This window comes from Felis catus, chromosome E2 (genome assembly GCF_018350175.1).
Source record: "Felis catus isolate Fca126 chromosome E2, F.catus_Fca126_mat1.0, whole genome shotgun sequence".
NCBI lineage: Eukaryota > Metazoa > Chordata > Mammalia > Carnivora > Felidae > Felis > Felis catus.
Genome location: NC_058382.1, coordinates 9601598 through 9620853, shown reverse-complemented (window position 1 = coordinate 9620853; position 19256 = coordinate 9601598). Strand labels below are relative to the sequence as shown.

At 56.9% G+C, this 19256-nt stretch overlaps 1 protein-coding gene across 2 annotated transcripts in view; it reads left to right on the top strand.

Moving 5' to 3' along the window:
* BICRA (BRD4 interacting chromatin remodeling complex associated protein) overlaps positions 1 to 19256 on the top strand; it is a 79724-nt gene that overhangs the window by 39464 nt on the left and 21004 nt on the right. For both annotated transcript variants that reach the window (XM_045045563.1, XM_023245881.2), the window contains exons 2-4: positions 16132 to 16232; positions 17478 to 17523; positions 17613 to 17655. In XM_045045563.1, coding sequence (XP_044901498.1) covers positions 17483 to 17523; positions 17613 to 17655 — 84 coding nt within the window. In that variant the 5' untranslated portion in view covers positions 16132 to 16232; positions 17478 to 17482. The remainder of the gene's footprint in view (positions 1 to 16131; positions 16233 to 17477; positions 17524 to 17612; positions 17656 to 19256) is intronic.

Genomic DNA, 19256 nt, shown 5'->3' with positions numbered 1-19256 from the left:
GTTTTGAGAGAGAGAGAGAGAGGGAGACGGAGAATCCCAAGCAGTCACTGCCCCGTCAGCACAGAGCCCGACGCGGGGCTCGATCTCACACACTTCGGGATCACGACCCGAGCTGAGATCCGGAGTCGGATGCTTAACCGGCTGAGCCATCCAAGCACCCCTGCCAAAGTCCACGTTCTTCACGGCCATCCGTTTATTATAAAGTACACATGTACACGTTCTGCGACCATCACCTCATCTAATTTAGTATAAATGGAAACATCCCATATGTGAGCTTTTGTGTCTGTACTTTATTTCTTTAATCTTTTGCTTTCTTTTTGAGCCCTCTGTCTCTATTATGAGGATCGTTTAGTTAAAAGTCGACAGTGTGATACGTAAGTCAACTTACTCGGGAACGTATCGTCAGACTAAGGAACGTCATGCTTTCTGCTTTGGGGAACCCGTGCCCGTCCCTGAGACACCTCGCTTCCCTGGGTGCCCGTCACCTTCGCCAAGCATTAATCTATGTATTGGTGACCTATTCAGCTGAATCTGATCTCTGAGGTCAGAGAATAAACAGAAATTGATGCTGTACCGACAGAACAGAACAGAGAGCCCAGGACGAGAGCCAGGCGTGTATGGACATGTATGTCGTATGTGACTGTGGTGGCCACTGGTCCCATCTGTGGGGGAAGGAGAGACTCAGTAAATGGAGCTGGGGTCAAAAAAAAAAAAAAGTCATCAATATGGGAAAGAGATGAATTTGGATCCCTGCCTCACACCATATACCCCAGGATAGTTAACAGATTCAAAGCCAGATAGCAACTTAGAAACTGTAGATTGTGGGGGATAAGGACAGATTCTGAACCAAGATACAGAAGGCATTTCTGGAAGAGGAAGGCTGGGAGATACGGCACATCTCTGGCCTCGATGCCCTGCTCCAGCCCTTTTCTTTCTCTCTGAGGCTCCGAGCAGCCCTCCCTGCCTTGCCCTGGGTCGGGTGTGTTAATCCAGTAATTAGTAGCTTTGGGGCCATCAGAACACCTTAGAGGAAATGCCTTCACGGAAGAAGGTGCTAGATCAAAGAAGAGAGCTTGTTTGTGCATCGTGCCTGGCTGCCCTCTGTTAGCCGCTGTGCCCTCCTGTCCCTCTCAGGTTCTGGGGGGCCCTTGATCCCGCTCTTTCCCAACCACCCCCTGAGCCGTCGATCGGTAGACCTGCCGCTCTGCCACCCTATCCAGAGTCCAACCAGGTTTCGTTTCTTCCCCTGCCACTGACGCCTCCTCCCTGGGCTCCCTGCCCCAGTCCTCGCCTCCTGCAATCCACTCGGCAGCCAGGAAGATCCTGTGAAAACCCGTGAGAGCACAGCCCACTCTGTTGAGATCCTTCCCATCTCTCGGGCTCCTTCAGAATAAAAGCCCAGGACCTCGTCTCGCCACCCCCAGACGCCGCGTCACCTGGCCCTTGACCTTGCCTCTTCGACCCCTTTTCGCCTCCTTACTGTTGCTCAAGCACCTCCAGCACGTTTCCACCCCAGGGCCTTTGCACCTGCTGTACCTTCTGCCTCGGATGCCTTTCCCCCTGTATCCACATCGCTTCTATTCTTATCTCCTGCACGTCTGCTCAGACTCCTCTCATCCGTGAGGCCATCCTGACCACTTCAGCTAAAAATGCCTCCCCCGTCCTTCCCACCCCCTTGCCTCGCCGCCTTTCTCCTCTGTCCCTGCCATTGTCCATTCTGCAATGTGTTCTGTGTCCCTGTGGTTTACTCCTGCCAGCAGCACGTTACTTCCCAGAGATCAGGGATGTCTGTTGTCTTCGTCACTGCCTCCCCAGCGCGGCTGAGAACGACACAACCTTAAATAAAACGGAATCGCTTTTGGCCACTGAGTGGGGAACCGAGCTTCGAAGGAACCAGAGAGGAAGCAGGAAGGCAGTTAGCGACTCCCCCACAGCCCTCCAGGCAGTGCTCATGGACGGGTTTAGAGGACAATGCTGGTTGCAAAACCCAGGAAAGGGTGGGGGGTTTGCTAAAAACACAGGCAGAGGGAGTTCCTGGGTGGCTCATTCGGTTGAGCCTCTGACTTCGGCTCAGGTCACGATCTCGCGGTTCGTGGGTTCGAGTCCCCCGTCGGGCTCCGTGCTGACCGCTCGGAGCCTGGAGTCTGCTTCGGATTCTGTGTCTCCCTCTCTCTCTGACCCTCCCTTGTGCACGCTCTGTCTCTGTCTCTCTCTCAAAAATAAATAAACATTAAAAAAAAAATTTTTTTTTTTAAAGAAACGGGGAAGCGTGGTATCTTGGAGCCATCAGAATTAGCTAGTTCCGGAAGACACCCCCACTCGAACGAGAAATTGCAAAGGCGGCCCTTGAATCCAGGAAGAAAAGCATTGCGCTGGGGGAAACAGATGCTCAGTTTTCCTGGACATGAGAAATGAGGCAGTGGGGCGTCTTGGAAAGCCGTCCAAGGCTTTGGTGTCCACGAAATCTGAGTTCAATGCCCAGAGCTTCCTTTTACCACGGAGTAACCTTTGGTCTGTGTGCATTTGGTTACACATCACATTACCTGACCAGTGATGGCTTAAATAATGTTCATATTTTTTCCGACACAATTTTTTTTTTATAAACAAATGTCTTCCCGGGGCGCCTGGGTGGCTCAGTCGGTTGAGCATCTGACTTGGGCTCGGGTCGTGATCTCACGGTTTGTGGGTTCAAGCCCCAAGTCGGGCTCTGCGCTGACAGCTCAGAGCCCGGAGCCTGCTTCGGATTCTGTGTCTCCCTCTTTCTCTGCGCCTCCCCGGCCCACGCTCTCTCTCTCTCTCTCTCTCAAAAATAAATTAAAAAAAAAAAATTTGTTTTAATGAAAACAAACGTCTTGCCCTGTTTAGGTGGACCATAATTTGTTCAACCTATTTTCTACCGATGGCCAGTGGCTTGTTTCTGGTATCTTGCTGTGATAAGCACACATCGCCCCCACGTATGTAACTTGGCGGGTTCAAACAAACGGTACCTCTAGGATACTTCCGTGAAATTGATACAGAAGTGAAATGGCCATAAGTCAAACTGCCAGTAAAGAGAAAAGGTTATAATCTCGAGAGGGACTGCCCCATACAGTCGATCCTCATGATGTACAGATGCCTTGCTAATACAAAGCAAGGAGATCCTTGGAACCCCCCAGTCTGTGGTCCCCACACGCACCGTCAAGTTCATTTGCAGACCCGCGCAGAGCAGGTGGGGGGGGGGGAGTGGAATTCGAGTCTCGCTGCGTGCCCGTCCCTAGCTGAGATCGAAAAAGCAAATACTCTGCCTCCTTGTTTCAGCTCCCGTACTCCAAACAAGTCCCCTTTTCCTGGTCTCGTATTTACTGCTACGTTTTTCACATCAGTGTGCCGGTCGGCGGTGAGGTCACTGTTTAAAAACGCCCCCCAAGGCTTGTGTTTAAAGGGCTGCCCCGGGCTCCCGACTGTCAGCGGCGAGTTTATCGTGGACGAATCGGCAAGATACACTACGAAACACACACCAAACAAGTTACGTTTTGATGAGTTGATGAAAATGTGACCAGAGGCTCACAGGGACCTAACCCTGTATTTCCCCCCCGAGAGCAATAGTTCGGGATTCCCCAGTTCAGCGGATCGGGGTGACTTTACAGAACGGAACTACCGTGAGTAACAAGAATCGATTGTACGGGCGTTTTTTTTGTTTTGTTTTTGTTTTTGTTTTTTTTTCCACGCTAGCTGTACTCTACTGGGATATAATTTACGTACCACAAAATGCACCAATCCGAAGGGCACGCAGCCTGATGAGTTTTGACAAAGATCACCCGTGTGACCGTTACCCAGATCCAGAACATTCCACCCGTCGCAGGAGATTCCCCTCTTAGGGCGCCTGGGTGGCTCAGTCGGTTAAGCGTCTGGCTTCGGCTCGGGTCAGGGTCTCCTGGTTCGTGAGTTCGAGCCCTGTGTCAGGCTCTGGGCTGTGGGTCAGGTTCTGTGTCTCCCTCTCTCTCTGCCCCTCCCCTGCTCGTGCTCTGTCTCTCTTTCTCTCTCTCAAAAAGAAACATTAAAAAAAGGTTTAAAACAAACCAAGAGCCCCCTCCTTCTGTCCCTCTGCCTGCCCCTTGAGGCAACCCCGCCTCTGATTTCTTCCCACTGGTTTCATTTGTAAAAAAGGGGATCGCGCTGTAGTGGGTGTAGCCTTCTGTGCCTGGCTTCCTTAGCTCACCATGATGCGTTTGAAATGTGTCTGTATTGTTGCAAGAGTCAGTAGTGCATTCCCTTTACTTTTTTTTTTTTTTCCAACGTTTATTTATTTTTGGGACAGAGAGAGACAGAGCATGAACGGGAGAGGGGCAGAGAGAGAGGGAGACACAGAATCGGAAACAGGCTCCAGGCTCTGAGCCGTCAACCCAGAGCCTGACGCGGGGCTCGAACTCCCGGACCGCGAGATAGTGACCTGAGCCGAAGTCGGACGCTTAACCGACTGCACCACCCAGGCGCCTCCCCTTTACTTTTTTTTATTATTTAGTTTTTTAATGTTTAGTTTTGAGAGAGAGAGACAGAGCGCGAGCGGGGGAGGGGCAGAGAGAGAGAGGGAGACCCAGAATCTGAAGCAGGCTCCAGGCTCCGAGCTGTCGTGGGGCTCAAACCCATGAACCAGGAGATCGTGACCTGAGCCAGAGTCGGACATTTAACCGGCTGAGCTGCCCAGGCGCCCCGTCCCTTTTATTTTTAGGGTTTTGTTTGTTTGTTTGTTTGTTTGTTTGCAGAGACAGAGAGAGAGCACACAAGCAGGCAAGAGGGGCAGAGGGAGAGAGAAAATCTTACGCAGGCTCCACACTCAACACAGAACCCAAGGCAGGGCTCGATCCTGCGACCCTGGGATCATGACCTCAGCCGAAATCAAGAGTCAGATGCTCAGCCGACTGAGCCACCCGGGCGCCTTTTATTCCCTTTTATTGTTGAGCTGTATCGCACTGTGTGGCTGTAACACAGTTTATCCGTTTACCAGTCAGGATACATCTGTGCTGTTTCCAGCCTGGGGCTTCTGTGAATAAGGCTGCTGTGAAAATTTTTGCCAGAGTGTTTTTGTACACAGTCTTTTCACTTTGAGTGGAATGGCGCGGCCGTAGAGTAGGTCTGTGTTTAACTGAAGTTTCCCCGGGCTTTTCATCTTCTTCTGGGGTAAGCTGTCTAATAGAAGGCCATTACAGGGATTTGGGCCAACTCAGTATTACCAGGCCACTGCGTTCTGATTCTTTGGACCTTCCCCCTCGGGTGGACAAAATAGCTGCTGCAGCACCGGCCATTGTCATCCCGCTTCACATCAGTTTTTCAAGCAGGAAGCAGGAGCGGGGAGAAGTAATCTTCCCAGCGTGGGGCTCTTTTTAACCAAATATAAAAATCTTTCCCGGGCCCACAAGTTAACCGCCAAGGAGGCCTAGGAAAGAAGTTTCTGACCCAGGGGCAAAGGCCTAGACTCATTATGACTCATCCTCTTGGGTGGGTACGTTGTTGAATGAAACCAAATGCAGGTTCTGTTGACCAAGAAGTCAGGCTGGGAGTAGCTTTGGATAATGGGCGACTTCTTTAGCCCTGTTGACCTGTGGGGCCACCTCGTCCCTGCCTAGGAACTGGTGGCTTGTGTTCACTATGAGGGCAAAAGCCCTGGAAGGAGAACTAAGACACAGAAACCCCTAGAGCGGTGGTTCTCCAAGCCTGGTCCCTGGGAGCTGATTGGAAATGCACATCCCCGGGCCCCACCCCAGACCTTCGGACTGTGAAATCCAGTCCTTTCTTTAAAAGCCCTTCACGTGACTCTGCGGTGCGTGTTCAAGTTGAGGAACCAGGGGTCTAAAGCATGTGCTGTGTCGTCGGACCTCGTTTCCCCATTGCTTCTTGGCGCTTGGTCCTGACCTTGAAGCCTTCCCCGTTGCCCGATGCTGTGGGAGGTCCTGTGTCCCGTCGACATTGCCATTCCTTCGGTTCCTTCCCCCCCCCACCCCTTTGCCATTTTCACTCCTTGGAGTTTCCTCCGCGTTTTATAAACCAGCTGTAAGAAAAAATGTGAGGGGCGCCCGGGTGGCTCGGTCGGTTGAGCCTCCGACTTCGGCTCAGGTCCTGATCTCGCAGTCCGTGGGATCGAGCCCCGCGTCGGGCTCTGTGCTGAGGGCTCGGAGCCTGGAGCCTGCTTCCGATTCTGTGTCTCCCTCTCTCTCTGCCCCTCCCCCTCTCACACTCTATCTCTCAAAAATAAATAAACATGAAAGAAAAGTTTTTAAAAGAAAAAATGTGAAACCTTGTCAAACGTGCAGCTTTACAGCCGCATTTAGGATGGCGGTGAACGGCGGAAAGTTTTGGGGGGGGGGAGGTGATGCACAAAACATAGACACCAGTTGCTGTCTGAGCAATGCAAGTTTTACAGGGCCCGCTTTTATGTTGTGCAACTAATTCCGTGAGTTTAGAACTCGAAAGGTCGCGGAAAATAAAGGTGGTGTGGGTTTTAGCTGCTGTCCACGTTGCTTTTCTCTCTCTCTCTTCCCCAAAGGGGTGGGAGTGGGCGAGGAATCAACATTTTTTCCCTGTTTTCCCTTTTTTGGCTTTGAAATAGACACAGCACGCCAGTGTCTACACATCCAGGGCCGAGCTAGCTCTTACTGGGCCTTCCAGTGGAACTGAAGGAGTTGCCTCCTCTGGGAGGGCACAGTCCCCTCGTCTCCTTTGTGTGAATTAGAACAGAGTCCTTCCTCCAGGTGGATGGTGCCCTTCTCTGGGTCTCACTGGCACGAGCAGAGCCTCCGCTGGGATTTGAGGCCCCGCTTGTCTGCCAGACTCGATTCCTTTGTGTAGTCAACAACCTGTGCAACCGTCCATGGTGGTTTGTGTACATGTATCGCATACTCAGTATGGACTGGACGCGTCTACCTTAAAATGTATGCGCTGTATTAGTTTTCCTGCGGCTGCGCTGGCAAATCCCGCAAACGTGGTGGCTCGAAATACCAGAAATTTATTCTCTCACAGTTCTGGAGGCCACGCGTCTACCCTGCAGGGCACTACAGATACCTGGGAAAAAACCATAGAGGGCAGCCTCTCGACGTTGCCTTACGTCGGGTCCACTGTGGGAACTCATCGCTCAATCGGCCTGTTAGACCCAAGTGTGCGGGAAATGAACTTGAGGGTTCTATGTTTCAGGACGGCGTAAGGGGGAGGGGGCCCGAGTGGGTCACTGGAGGAAGGTGGGAGCGGTAAGGGCGTTGGAGGAAGTCTCCTCCCTGGGGTTGGGATGCGGGGGTGGGGGGAGGCAGCTAGCCAGGCTGGCACCATCACGTAGCTCCCGTGAGCTTGGAGCCTGTCGCCCCAGGTTCAAATCCCGGCTCTGCGCACCCAGTGACCTTGGGCAAGTCACCTGACCCTCCTGTCTGCCTCAGTTTCCCCAGCTACGAAGCGGATACTAGGGTCATAGCACCTATTACAGAGGATTGTTGTCGGAATGGAGTGTCGTAGGGCGGAGTGCTTGGAATAGTCCCGGGTACTTGGGAGGTGCTCTCCCAACCTTGGCTTTGGTGCTGAAGAGGAGGAAGCAGGACGTAGGGGCAGCCGGGGGGCAGAGGGGACAGACCCCGCCCACCTCCCGTGCCTGGATTTCCAAACACCGGTCTGAGGGAGGCGCCTAAGCAGGGGTGCGACTTGGGCTTGGGCAGGTCAGGCTCGTGGCCAGTGTGCAGGGAGCTGGCACAGAGGGGCCAGAGGCCAGGGGACCCTGGCCACTGGGAGGCAGGCTTTATATCGTCATTTGTGTGTGGCTGGATTGATGTTTTTACCGGTGGACTCGCGCCCACATCCCATATGCCAGCGCCGCGGCTCGGTTGGTTAAGCGTCTGCCTCTTGGTTTTGGCTCGCGGTTTTGGGGGTTCGAGCCCCGCCTCAGGCTCTGCGCTGACGGCGTGGAGTCTGCTTGGGATTCTCTCTCTGCCCTTCCGTTGAGTGACTCTTGTGAACGAGTGAGTGAGTGGACACAATGATGCAGTAAAACCCCGGACCGCGAGTTAACGTGCCCCGCGAGTGCCCCACGCGTCGAGCAAACATTTCCAGTAAGTTTCAACTTGAGGAACAAGCGAGGCCTGGCGCTTGCGAGCGGTCCCTGTGCCGTCACACGTCACCAGATCACAACTGAGCCGACGGTTCTGGAAGTTCGCTTTGATAGCACCAATGCTTTGGATTGCAAGCATGCTTCCGGAACTCAGTGTGCTCGCAGACCGAGGTTTCGCTGTGTTCAAAATGCGTGGCAAGTGTGGGGGGGGAACGTTGGCACGGATTACGTGGTGCCTGCTGTGGTGTGGAAAGGTGGTCGCGGGGGCTCCCTGTTGGACCAGGTGTGACCCCGTGGTCGCTGGGTCCCGGGGGGCGTCTCACGAGGTCCTGAGCGGCCAGCGCCGGGGGCTCAGGCAGCGTGTATCTTTGCCAGTCACTGAGGAAGCGTTTGAGTATTTTATTAACGACGGGCGCAGCCGGCCGTGAGCGAGCAGGCCGGGTGGACGGTTGGGTGACGAGAAATGGTGGGGGTCTGCGTGTGGGCAGGGACGGTGGCCACGGAGAGGAGGAGAGAACCGGGGAGGGGTGGGAGGTGGAGTGGGTGAGACTTGGGTGGAGTCAGAGGCGTGAGGTCCAGGCGGGTCCTTAGTCCCTGGGGCGGGCTGTGTGGCCTAGGGCTTCCGGGTAGATGTCCCCGTGGACCAGGCAGAAACCAAATTGCTTTCCGTGACCCCGCCTGGGAAGTCAGCGGCGTTTCTGTCGTGCCGTCCTGGTTGAAGTGGTCGCACAAGCTCTTTTCGACCCGAGGGGGATGGCAGGGTGGCCCTGGGGGCGGGGGGAGGGGATCCGGGGAGATCAGTGACGCTGTCGCAGCCGTTTTCGGGAAACGTGATATGCCGCGGTGGCTTAAAGCCACGTCGGGGCGCCTGGGCGGCTGGCTCGGCCAGTTGCGTGTCCAACTCTCCTCGATGTCAGCTCAGGTCATGATCTTGGGGTTCGTGAGATCGAGCCCCGCATCAGGCTCTGAGCTGACCGTGCAGAGCCTGCTTGGGATTCTCCCTCTCCCTCTCTCCGCCCGCGCCTGCTCACACACACTCTCTCTCTCTCAAAATACTTGCCTCCGTGTCTGTGGTCACCGGTGGGTCCCCTAGGTGGCTGTGCTCCTAGGGCTCAACCGGGCGTGAGCTGGGCCGGTGCAGGTGACAGGCATGTGACTCTTGTCCCCCCGCGGGCTAGCCCAGGCTTCTTCCCACGGCCGCTGGGCAGAGGGCGGAAGTGTGCCAGGTTTCTTGAGATGTAGGCTCAGAAAGGCACACCATCACTCGTGCTATATCCGTTGGCCAGCGCAAGTCAAAAGGCCAGCCCAAGTTCAAGGTGTGGAGCGACAGACCCCATCTCTTGGTAGGAGGGGCTGCAAAGCATACGGGACCAGGGAGAAGAATTTCTGGCCACGTTTGCAGTCAACCACAGCGACCCTTTTCTCAGCTCCCCTTTCTACCATTCCTCTTCCATTTTGCTGAGCCCTCTCCATCCGTGATGCCCTTGACCCACGGAAGGCCGAGAGAGTCCTTGAGACGGGTCGCCAGGATACCTGGAGACGCGAGCTAGACGATCGGGTTGCGTGCCGCTGCAGATAATGGGAACCGTAGTGGTGGGTTGAGCTGTAAGGATTACGAAGTCTGGAGGCAGGCGGTCCATGAGGAGTTGTTGAGAACCCAGTCTTCTTCTGTCCTCCCAACCGCTATCCTCCGCAGGCGTGCCTACCTGCCTTGGGTGTGTTGCCTCATTGTTGCAAAATGGCTGCAACAGCCCCAGGCATCTCAGCTGTATTCAAAGCTGGAAGTGGGGTGCAAAGAGATTTTCTCCCTAGGGGACCTCTGTCTTTATATTCTGGAAGAAAAACTTTCCCCCAGACAGCCCACAGTCTTCCCCAAAATGTCTCATTGGGCAGAACCTGGCGGTACCCTTTGGCTTTTCCTGTTTGCAGAACCATCCAAAGGGTACAGAACCGTGAGTGAGTGCAGAACCGTGGCTACCCTAGCTGCCAAGAAGCCTAGGGAAGCGAACGATACAGGGGGTAGGTAGGTGTGTCACTGATTCAGTCTAATTATTTTAACGTTTTCCTTCTTTGAAGAGAGAGAAAGGGGTCGAACGCGAGCGGGGGAGGGGCAGAGAGAATCCCAAGCAGGCTCCGCGCCGTCAGCCCAGGGCTCGATCCCACGACCTGCGAGACCATGACCTGAGCCGAAATCGAGAGTCGGACGCTCAAGCGACCGAGCCCCCCGGGCGCCCCTAGCCCAATTATGTTCAAGCCACCTTGACCGTGACCCACCGGAGGAGATGTGTCCACGTACGGACGCACGTAATTGAAAGCGATCTCACACACCGATATTTAACGCTTTACCCGTGCCTGGTGCCTTTTTAATATTTTCTAGTCTGTTCCGTTCCATTTTACTCCTATAACCATTCCCCCCCCCCCCCAAAAAAAAAAAAAATCCTGGTCACAACCTGCTAATTTGATTTCACAACCCTCCAAGGCGTGACCCATAGTTTGAAAAAGACTGACTCAAAACAGCCTTTGTTTACATCTCGGAGCTGGCAAGTGTTACTCTGAACAGCATCAGGGCTTCTGTGAGTAAGGCGGAGGGAGGGTTGGGGAAGTGGTGTTTGCAAAACGCCATTGCCAGCGGGAGGCTTTGCTGCACCGGCTTCTCTCCTTCCTGTGGCAAAGGATACAATTCTGTCCGCTTTCACTTTTGTTACCTGTCACTATCCCGGGCGGGGCGGGCGGGGCGGGTACTGACGTTCACCCTGGGAGGTGAGAATCCGCCCCGTTTTCTGGAGCTCCGCGGAGGCTTTCAATTCCGGGTCCTGCTGGGCCGTCTGGCTTGTGCCGCGCTCAAGTGCAGATGACAGTGCAGAACTCGGCTTGCGTTACCCGCGCGCGGGAGGCATTCCCACGATTTTCTGGAAGGACGCTCTGACATTGTTGCGTCACGGCTGCTCCCTGGAGCTGCTCTCTTGAGCTCCTGGCTTTTCGTGCTTTTTATAGCGCGCGGGTGGCGAAGAATGAGGGCTCCAGGATCACGGGGTCTGAGTTCGAGTTCGGGCCCCCGGACTTGCGGTTGGGGGCGGCCGGTGTCCTGACCCCTCTCGGGTCCCGGTTTCCTGAGCTGGTGACCCGCACGGCAGCATTATTCTTCCTGCCTTCCCGGTGACCCGGAGGGTCCCGTGGATATGCGGTTAGCAGGAGACCTGATGCTGGGGAGGCGCTCGGCCTCGGCTGAGTGTGTGGGGCGGCGCCTCTCGTGGGTCGGCTGTGGCTCCGTGTGCCCCCTTTGTCGTGGGACTCGGGCAGAGCCACGCGGTGGCTCTTAAAGCATCTGCTCTGAGGGAACGCGGGGCATCCATTCCTGTGTGGACGACTTTGGGTTGGCAACTTTGTGCATTAATTGTGGCCCCCCCACCCCCCGTCACTTTTTTAAAAGCTTTTGAGTATGCTTGTTGTTGAGACGGGGGGAGGATTCAATGCCACCGCTGGACACGCGTCCCAGGGTCAAGGATCGGGTCTGCCTTTTTGCTCCTTAGGGTATCCCGCGATGAGGGTATCCCCGTGCTGGATGCACAGGGCTTCAGGGGTGCCCTTTGTACCAGGCCGCTCTGAACGAATGAATGGGTTTGTCTTCTCTCGTTCCGCACGGTCATTGATTCCGTCCGCGAATATTTACCGAGCCCCCCCCGTGCGGGCACCGGCATCCCACAGGCAAGAAAACACAGTGAACCATCAGACAGACAGTCATGCGATACTTGGGATTAAAGGATGGTTTTCAGCAAACGTTTCTCACCGCGGAAAACGTCACGCGTGCACCAAGTAGAGACCAGGGCAAAAGGTGGGCCCCCTGCTCTTCCGCCAACCTGGTCAGTCTCCAGGTTTCCACCACTCTGGCCAGACCAGCCCTGCCCGCGATGGAAATGGCCTCGATCCGCGCTGCCCCGGGACGGCGGCCACCGGCTGCGTGCGGCTGTTGAGCGCCTGGCAAGCGGCAAATGTGATCGAAAGGAAACGTTAGGGGCGCCTGGGTGGCTCAGTCCGCTAAGCGTCCGAGTCCTGCTTGCAGCTCGGGTCGTGATCTCAGGGTCGTGGGATCGAGCCCTGTGTCAGGCTCCGTGCTGAGTGTGGAGCCTGCTTAAGAATCTCCCTCTTTCCCGGGCTGCCTGGGTGGCTCAGTCGGTGAATCGTCTGACTTCGGCTCAGGTCATGATCTTGCAGTTTGTGAGTTCGAGCCCCGCATCGGGCCCTGCGCTGACAGCTTGGAGTCTGGAGCCTGCTTCGGATTCTGTGTCTCCTCTCTCTCTGCCCCTCCCCTACTCACGCTGTGTCTCTCAAAAATTAAAAAAAAAAAAAAAAAAAAAAGATTCCCTCTCTGCCCTTCTCCCCCACTCACTCACTCTCTCTGTAAAATGAAATTAAAATTAAAAAAGGTTTTTTCAAAAATCTTCGATAGTCCTCATTGTCCTTTTAGAAAAAAAAGTTGTTTTATTCTGAGAGAGACAGAGAGGAGAGAGAGAATCCCAAGCAGGTTCCGTGCTGTCGGCTTAGAGCCCCACGTGAGGCTCGATCTCATACACCATGAGATCATGACCTGAGCCCAAATCAAGAGTCAGACGCTTAATGAACTAAGCCACCAGGTGCCCCAATTGTCTGGGTTTTTTTTTAATTCTTTTTTTTTTTTTAACCACGGTAAAATACACATAACATACAATTGACTAGCTTACCCATTTTTAATTTTTATTTATTTTTTAATGCTTATTTGTTTTTGATTAAGAGACAGAGTGCGAGCGTGGGGAGGGGCAGAGAGAAAAAGAGGGAGACGCAGAATCCGAAGCAGGCTCCGGGCTCCGAGCTGTCGGCACAGAGCCCGACGCGGGGCTCGAACCCACAGACCGTGAGCTCGTGACCTGAGCCGAAGTCGGACGCTCAACTGACTGAGCCACCCAAGCGCCCCTCGTTTGTGTCCTTCAAGCCTCCTTCTGCCTGCTTGGGTGAAGGGCTGCAGGGTGCCTGGTGAGCCCCGCGTGGGCACGTTTCTTTGGCCGTGATGGCCGTGGCTTCTCCATAACCACTCCGTTTGGCCTCGTTTATCTCATCTGAGAAATGGGCGTAAAGCTGGCCTTGGAAGGATGCGAGGAGGCGTGGTGCCGGGCGTGTGTATGACCCATCACGGAAGCTGGTGACGTATACAGCCTTCCTCCCGCAGTGCTCACGCGGCAGCTGGCACCTGGTGGAGAAGCTGGAGCCAGGGGGACTTTTTTCCCCAACCTGACTGGCCGGAAAGCTTTGAGGGGTTGCCACCCCGGGTCATGTCCACAGCGGCAGTTGAATGCTTGCGAAACACTCTGGCACACGTGAGGACTGAAGGCGTTCGTGCATAACGATCCCGTGGCGGGGGACGTGCCGTTAGCCCCCTCGGCCTGGTGGGGAAACTGAGGCACGGGGGGTGGGGGGGGTGAGTAACTGGTCGCGGGACACACAGGCTGGGCGGGAACCCGGGCTTCTAGATCCAGGGAAGGTCCTGGGCATCAGTGTGAGACCATGGGGGACAGGAGGCCGGGTCAGGGCCGACCTTTCCTCATCAGCCGGCCGCGTTTGGCAGGGCTCACAAAACAGCGACAGCAAGGGCAGTATCGATCCCAGTGCCTGCTGTGTGCGCACCACAGCCCAGGCCCTGTCCTCAGAGGCTCTCCGCCAGCAGAGGAGACACAGGGACTGTGATTATACGCTTTGGGCCCAGGAACACCTCGAGGCACAGAGAGGTGAGGTCACCTGCCCGGTGTCGCCCAGCCCACGCACGGCGGAGCGGGGATCTGTCATTTCACACCGCGTCTCTTGGCTTCCGGCCGATGGGAGACGGGGGAGGCGGAGGTGCAGAGCTGATCACAGGACCGGCACCCGAAGCCTTACCAGCTCCCACCCGTCCTGCCACACCTGTCTGGCCTCTCCCCCGCCCCGCTACCACTACTGGTGTTGATTCCTTTCCTTCCCTTCCCTTCCCTTCCCTCCCCTCCCCTCCCCTCCCCTCCCCTCCCCTCCCCTCCCCTCCCCTCCCTTCCCTTCCCTTCCCTTTTATAGCGTCTCAAGGTAAAATGTACACGTTTTGGGCACACACGCGCAGATCCGAGCCGTTACGTTTTAAACCCTCACTTCACCGGCACCTTCACTGGCATCCCCCAACGCAGAACGTTTTCCTCTCGCCGAAAAGTCCCCCCACCCACCCCCGCCGTTCCTTTCTCTGCTGTGACCATCGGAATAAAGACGCACGGATGAAAACATTCTCCTGGGGCGTCTGGGTGGCTCAGTGGGTTAAACCGTCCGGCTCTCGGTTTTGGCTCAGGTCGCGATCTCGCTGTTCCCGGGATCTGGGATCGAGCCCCGTCTTGGGCTCTGCGCTGACGGCGTGGAACCTGCTTCAGACTCTCCACCACCACCCCCCCACCACCCCCACCCCCCGCAGCCCTCTCTGCTCCTCCCTCCCCTGCTCGCTCGCTCTCTCTCGAAATCAATAAGGAAACTTGAACATTTTTTTCGGCGAGACGTCAGGAGCCTCCCGCTGGACATGCACCCCCGGACCCCCCGTCTGGAGAGTCCCGTTCAGGAAACTCGCGCTCCCGGGCGTGGTTCTGCTGGCCCGAGGTTTGCGGAGCTGGGACCACACCTGAACCTCCAGGCTGGGAGGAGGGAAGGAACCAGTGGGAAGCTGGGTGCTTGTGAACACCGCCAGGCCAAGGCGGTGCATCTAGGTGGGACACGGATCCCAGGATCCCACGTTCCTGGGTCTTGTGACGGATTGCTTCCTAGGTCTTCCCCAGGGCCGGGTGTAACCACTCTTCTCCCCCCTCCCCGCCCCTCCCTTTATCGCTGTTTCGGATCTGAACTATTCCAAGCATTCATGAAATGATAACAGGCTGTTGGCAGCTTCTTCTTCTCCTGACATTTTTGCCATAGTTGCTTCAGATTTTGAAAGGAAAACAGCCTGACGAGAGGGACGGCCATCCGCGGGATAGGTGGCTAAGAGCGGGGACTCTTAGCCGGCCTTGACTCAGGCCCCGGCCTGGCCCCTTACCACTTGAGGGCTCCTGGGAGTAGAGACCACGGGCCTGAGCCTCACTTTCCCCCTCTGTGGAATGGGGCTAATAAAAGTGCCTATCCCGGGGGCGCCTGGGTGGCTCGGTCGGTGAAGCGTCCGACTTCGGCTCCGGTCACGATCTCACGGTTCGTGGGTTCGAGCCCCGCGTCGGGCTGTGTGCCGACAGCTCGGAGCCTGGAGCCCGCTTCGGATTTTGTGCCTCCCTCTCTCTCTGCTCCTCCCCCGCTTGCCCTCTGTCTCTCTCTCTCTCTTTCGAAAATAAAGAGGGATTTAAAAAAAAATTTTTTTTTAATCTTTAACATTTTTTAAAGGTTTTTTATAAAAACATTAAGAAACAAAGAAAAGGTGAAATGGGTTCGTGTGGGTAGAGCAGACACCCTCCCCTCCCCGCGGCCGTTCCGGTCCAGTCCAGTCGATCCTCGTTATTCGTGATCCCGTATCTGCCGACACGTGTAACCCACAGATCGATACCGATGCGCTGCCCTGGTCACTTGGGGACGCGTGAAAACGCTTGAGTGGCCCAAAGCACCTGTTCCCGCTGAGGCTGGACGAGGCAACACTTTGACTTCTCATTTCACCTCTCACGATGCTTAGCGCCACCCCGTTTACATCCTTCCTGCTTCTTATTGGCGGTTTTGCTGTTAAAAACGCCCTCCCCCCCGCCCCCGGCCGAGCACCGAGTGTCGCCCCGGGTCCCCGAGGCGGCCGTGCAGAACGGAGGCGCCTCGGATAACGAGAATCGACTGTTTGATCAGGTCGAAGCCTCAGTGAATTATGTCGCGTAAGTGCCAGCTTCGTGCCCAGCTCAGGTGACACCGTGTGGCCAGCCATCGCGCTCCGTGCGCGCGTCTCGTGCACGATAACGTCCGGTGTTGGCTCTCGTGCTGTTAAACTTGTGTTTGACCCCTTCCTTCCTCACTGCGGCTCCCTCCTTGTCCCTGGCTTTCTCTCTCACAGCCTCCCTCTCGTTCTCTCTCCACAGCTGGCCCCCGAAAGGACACTCCCCAAGTCCCCAGCCGGGGGCCCCGCATAGACCTGGAGTGGACACCCCCTCCTTCCCTTCATGATTCGTTTGTAGCGCAGGTAACCGGCCGAGGGTCCCGGTTCGTGCCCCGAGGGGCGTGTGTCCCTGATTCCACCTCCCTGGGCCCACCTTGACCCCTGGGCGGAGAAGGAACCGTTCCTTCCTGGCGGAGCCTGGCTTAGCCCCTCCCTCTCCGGCCTTGGACCGCCCCCGCCCCCCCTGCCCCCCGGGTCATTTGGACCATCCCCCTGCCTCCCTGCCAGCTGCAGGTGGGGATCTTCTCCCCACTTTCCCCTTTTCTCCAGATGCTTTGCAGGTCCTGCCCTTCTGTCCCCTGGCTGGGCTTCCCCCCACTCCCCGCCCCAGCCCCTGCCCTGGGCTGGTTGGGGAGGGCAGGGCTCGCCGGCCACAGGAAGAAGGAAGTGTTGGTGGGGCTGGGATGTGGAGCCGGACAGAACATGTCACCGCTGCGAAAGGCAGCGAGAGCCGGGGAAGGACCTCCAGGGACGGTCCCCGCGGCCAGTCATTGCTGTGTGTTGGGGGGAGCCTGTGCCTGCTGGCTTCGCAGGCCCCGAGCCAACTATGAGAAGCCCCTTCCCGAGACTCTTTATGCCCCTGGAGTGCTTGGGGGATCCTGGGAGTTGGGGTGATGGTTGGGGGTGGCGGTCACAGAACGCTGTCACGGGGGAGGGGCTCTAACCAGCTGGGGGCGCACGTGAGGTTTTGTATGTGTCTGTGTGTCGCGGGGAGGGGAACCCACGACAGTCACCGCATCCTTGGTGAGGTTCGGGACTGTTCCCGCATAGGGCAGACTCCCACCCCCCCCCCAGCCACACCCTGCTCCGGGCCGGACCCTGCGTTCAAGGCCTGGCTCTGCCCCCTGTTGGCTGGGAAATGGATGACGGTCTCCACGTCCCCAGGGGAGGTCTGCGACGTGGGGATGGCAGGACCTCCCCCCTTGTGGGGTACCGTGAGGATTGAAAGGGTTATGTGTGCGTGAAGGCCTCAGCGCAGATCCACATGCGATCAGGGCTCACGTAGTCTCGGTCAGTGTCCTCATCGGGGGCATCAGATGTCGGGCAAGAGGTCGGGGAGGAGGAAAAGGCAGCTGTCTCCGGGCGGGGTGGGGGGCTCCTGGAAGGCTCTCCCCGCCCCCACCCACACCTGTAGACTCCAGGGAACAGACACCCTGACCTTCCACGGACGTTGGGCCCAGGGAACTGTCCTTGAAGGGAGGGTCCTGGCGTGCCGCACAGACGTCTAACCTTGTGTCCCCTGCCCTCTTCCCGCCCCACCCCGTGCAGTGGCGATGGATGATGAGGATGGGAGGTGCTTACTAGACGTGATTTGGTGAGTAACGGCCTCCTCCTGCCCTCCCTGCCCCCCCCCCCGCCTCCCCCCCTTCACCTCCTCAGTGTCTCTCCTCTTCTGTCTTTCAGCGACCCTCAGGCCCTCAATGACTTCTTACATGGATCCGAGAAGGTGAGTGCTGGGGCAGGGAGGGGCCTCCCCGGGGTAGGGGGCTGTGGAACTGGGGGGCTGAGAGACCTGTGCCCCGGATTCAGTAGACCTCCGCCTCGCGCCTTCTGTGAGCTGAGTCCCCGGGGTCATGGCCAGAGCAGAGGAGGTGGCAAATCCCTGCCCTCACACCGTACACATTTCCTCGGAAACAAAGCAGTCACCGACCGCACCCTGCAGAGCAGGATAAAAATAAGAATGTCACTTGCACAACAAAATAGTTTCAAACAAAGTGGGGGGGGGGAGGGGGCGGGGGCTTCTTCAGTGTGGGCGGGGAGGTGACATTGAAGGCCAAAGTGGAAGATCAGAGGGAGGCACCCATGCTGCTCTGGGCAGAAGGGCAGGCAGAAAAATGCAGGAAAACATGCTACGGTCAGTGAACAGAAAGAAGGCTGGTGGGGCCGGACTGAAGGGGAAACTGGTGGGGGGGGGGGACACTGGAGCGGACAAAAGTCACAGGTCACGCGGGGCCTGGAGCAAAGCAGGAAGTAGAAGCGGGCTGAGCCATGAGGAGTCGTATCGGTCGTCTGGGGCTGTGTAACAAATTATCCCGACGCTTAGTGACTTAAAGTTTGTTAGCGCTGTCGCGGCTCCTGAGGGTCGGGACTTGGGCAGCCGCTTCGCTGGGTGCCCCTGGCGCGGGGGCGTCTGTCCTGAGGTTGCAGTCAGGATGTCGGCCGGGGCCGCTGTCATCCGAAGGCTTGTCCGGGGCTGGAGGACGGGCTTCCACGATGACGTGTTTCTGCATAGGCCTCCCTGTAGGGACAGCTTGAGTGTCCTCAGGACATGTCACTCTGGCTTCCCCCACAGTGAGTGACCCCAGGGCCAGGGCCAGGAGGAAGCTCAGTGCCTCTTATGATCTCACCACTGAAGTCACTCTGTATTCATGAGAAGTGAGTCACTGAGCCGGCCCGCGATCACAGGGAGGGGAACGTAGGGCCACCTCTTGGAAGGAGAAGCGTCAGACAACTGTGGTGTGGCAGCGAGGACGGCGGGACGATGGCGGCCGGGGCCGTGGGGCGGGCACTAAAGGGGGGGGCTCCGGGCGCTGGCTTTGGGCGTCCATCTGGAAGGCAGAGCCAACTAGACCCGCTGGTGGAGGAGTTGTTGAGGAGGAGAGTGTGCGAATGCCTCCTAGATTTGAGTGGGTTGTGTCTTCTGAGACTGGGGGTTCAGGGGGGCAGATTCCACGAGCGCAGGGGGGCCCCTCGTTGGCAGTGCTGGGCGCCCGGGGTTCTGGAGAGACATCCACGTGGAAAGAGACTGGGGAGGCTCAGCCGTGGACGCACATTCCGTGGGCCCTTCCGTGGACGTCAGGTGCTGTTTCAGAGATGCGCCTTGGGAATCAGGTCCCTGCCCTCCCGGAGTCAGGCTGGGCATGGGCGCTAGGTGCCCAGATGGTGGGGGGGTGGGGGGCACGCCGGGCACTTGGGCCGCGTAGAGAAAGGAGTGACTTAGTAAGGAGAGACGGGTGGTTGTTGGGAGAAGGTGGCGGGTCCGTCAGGTCCCGAAGGATGTGCTGGGATGAAGGCTGAAGGCGGGGCTCAGCTTGGGCAGAGGCACGG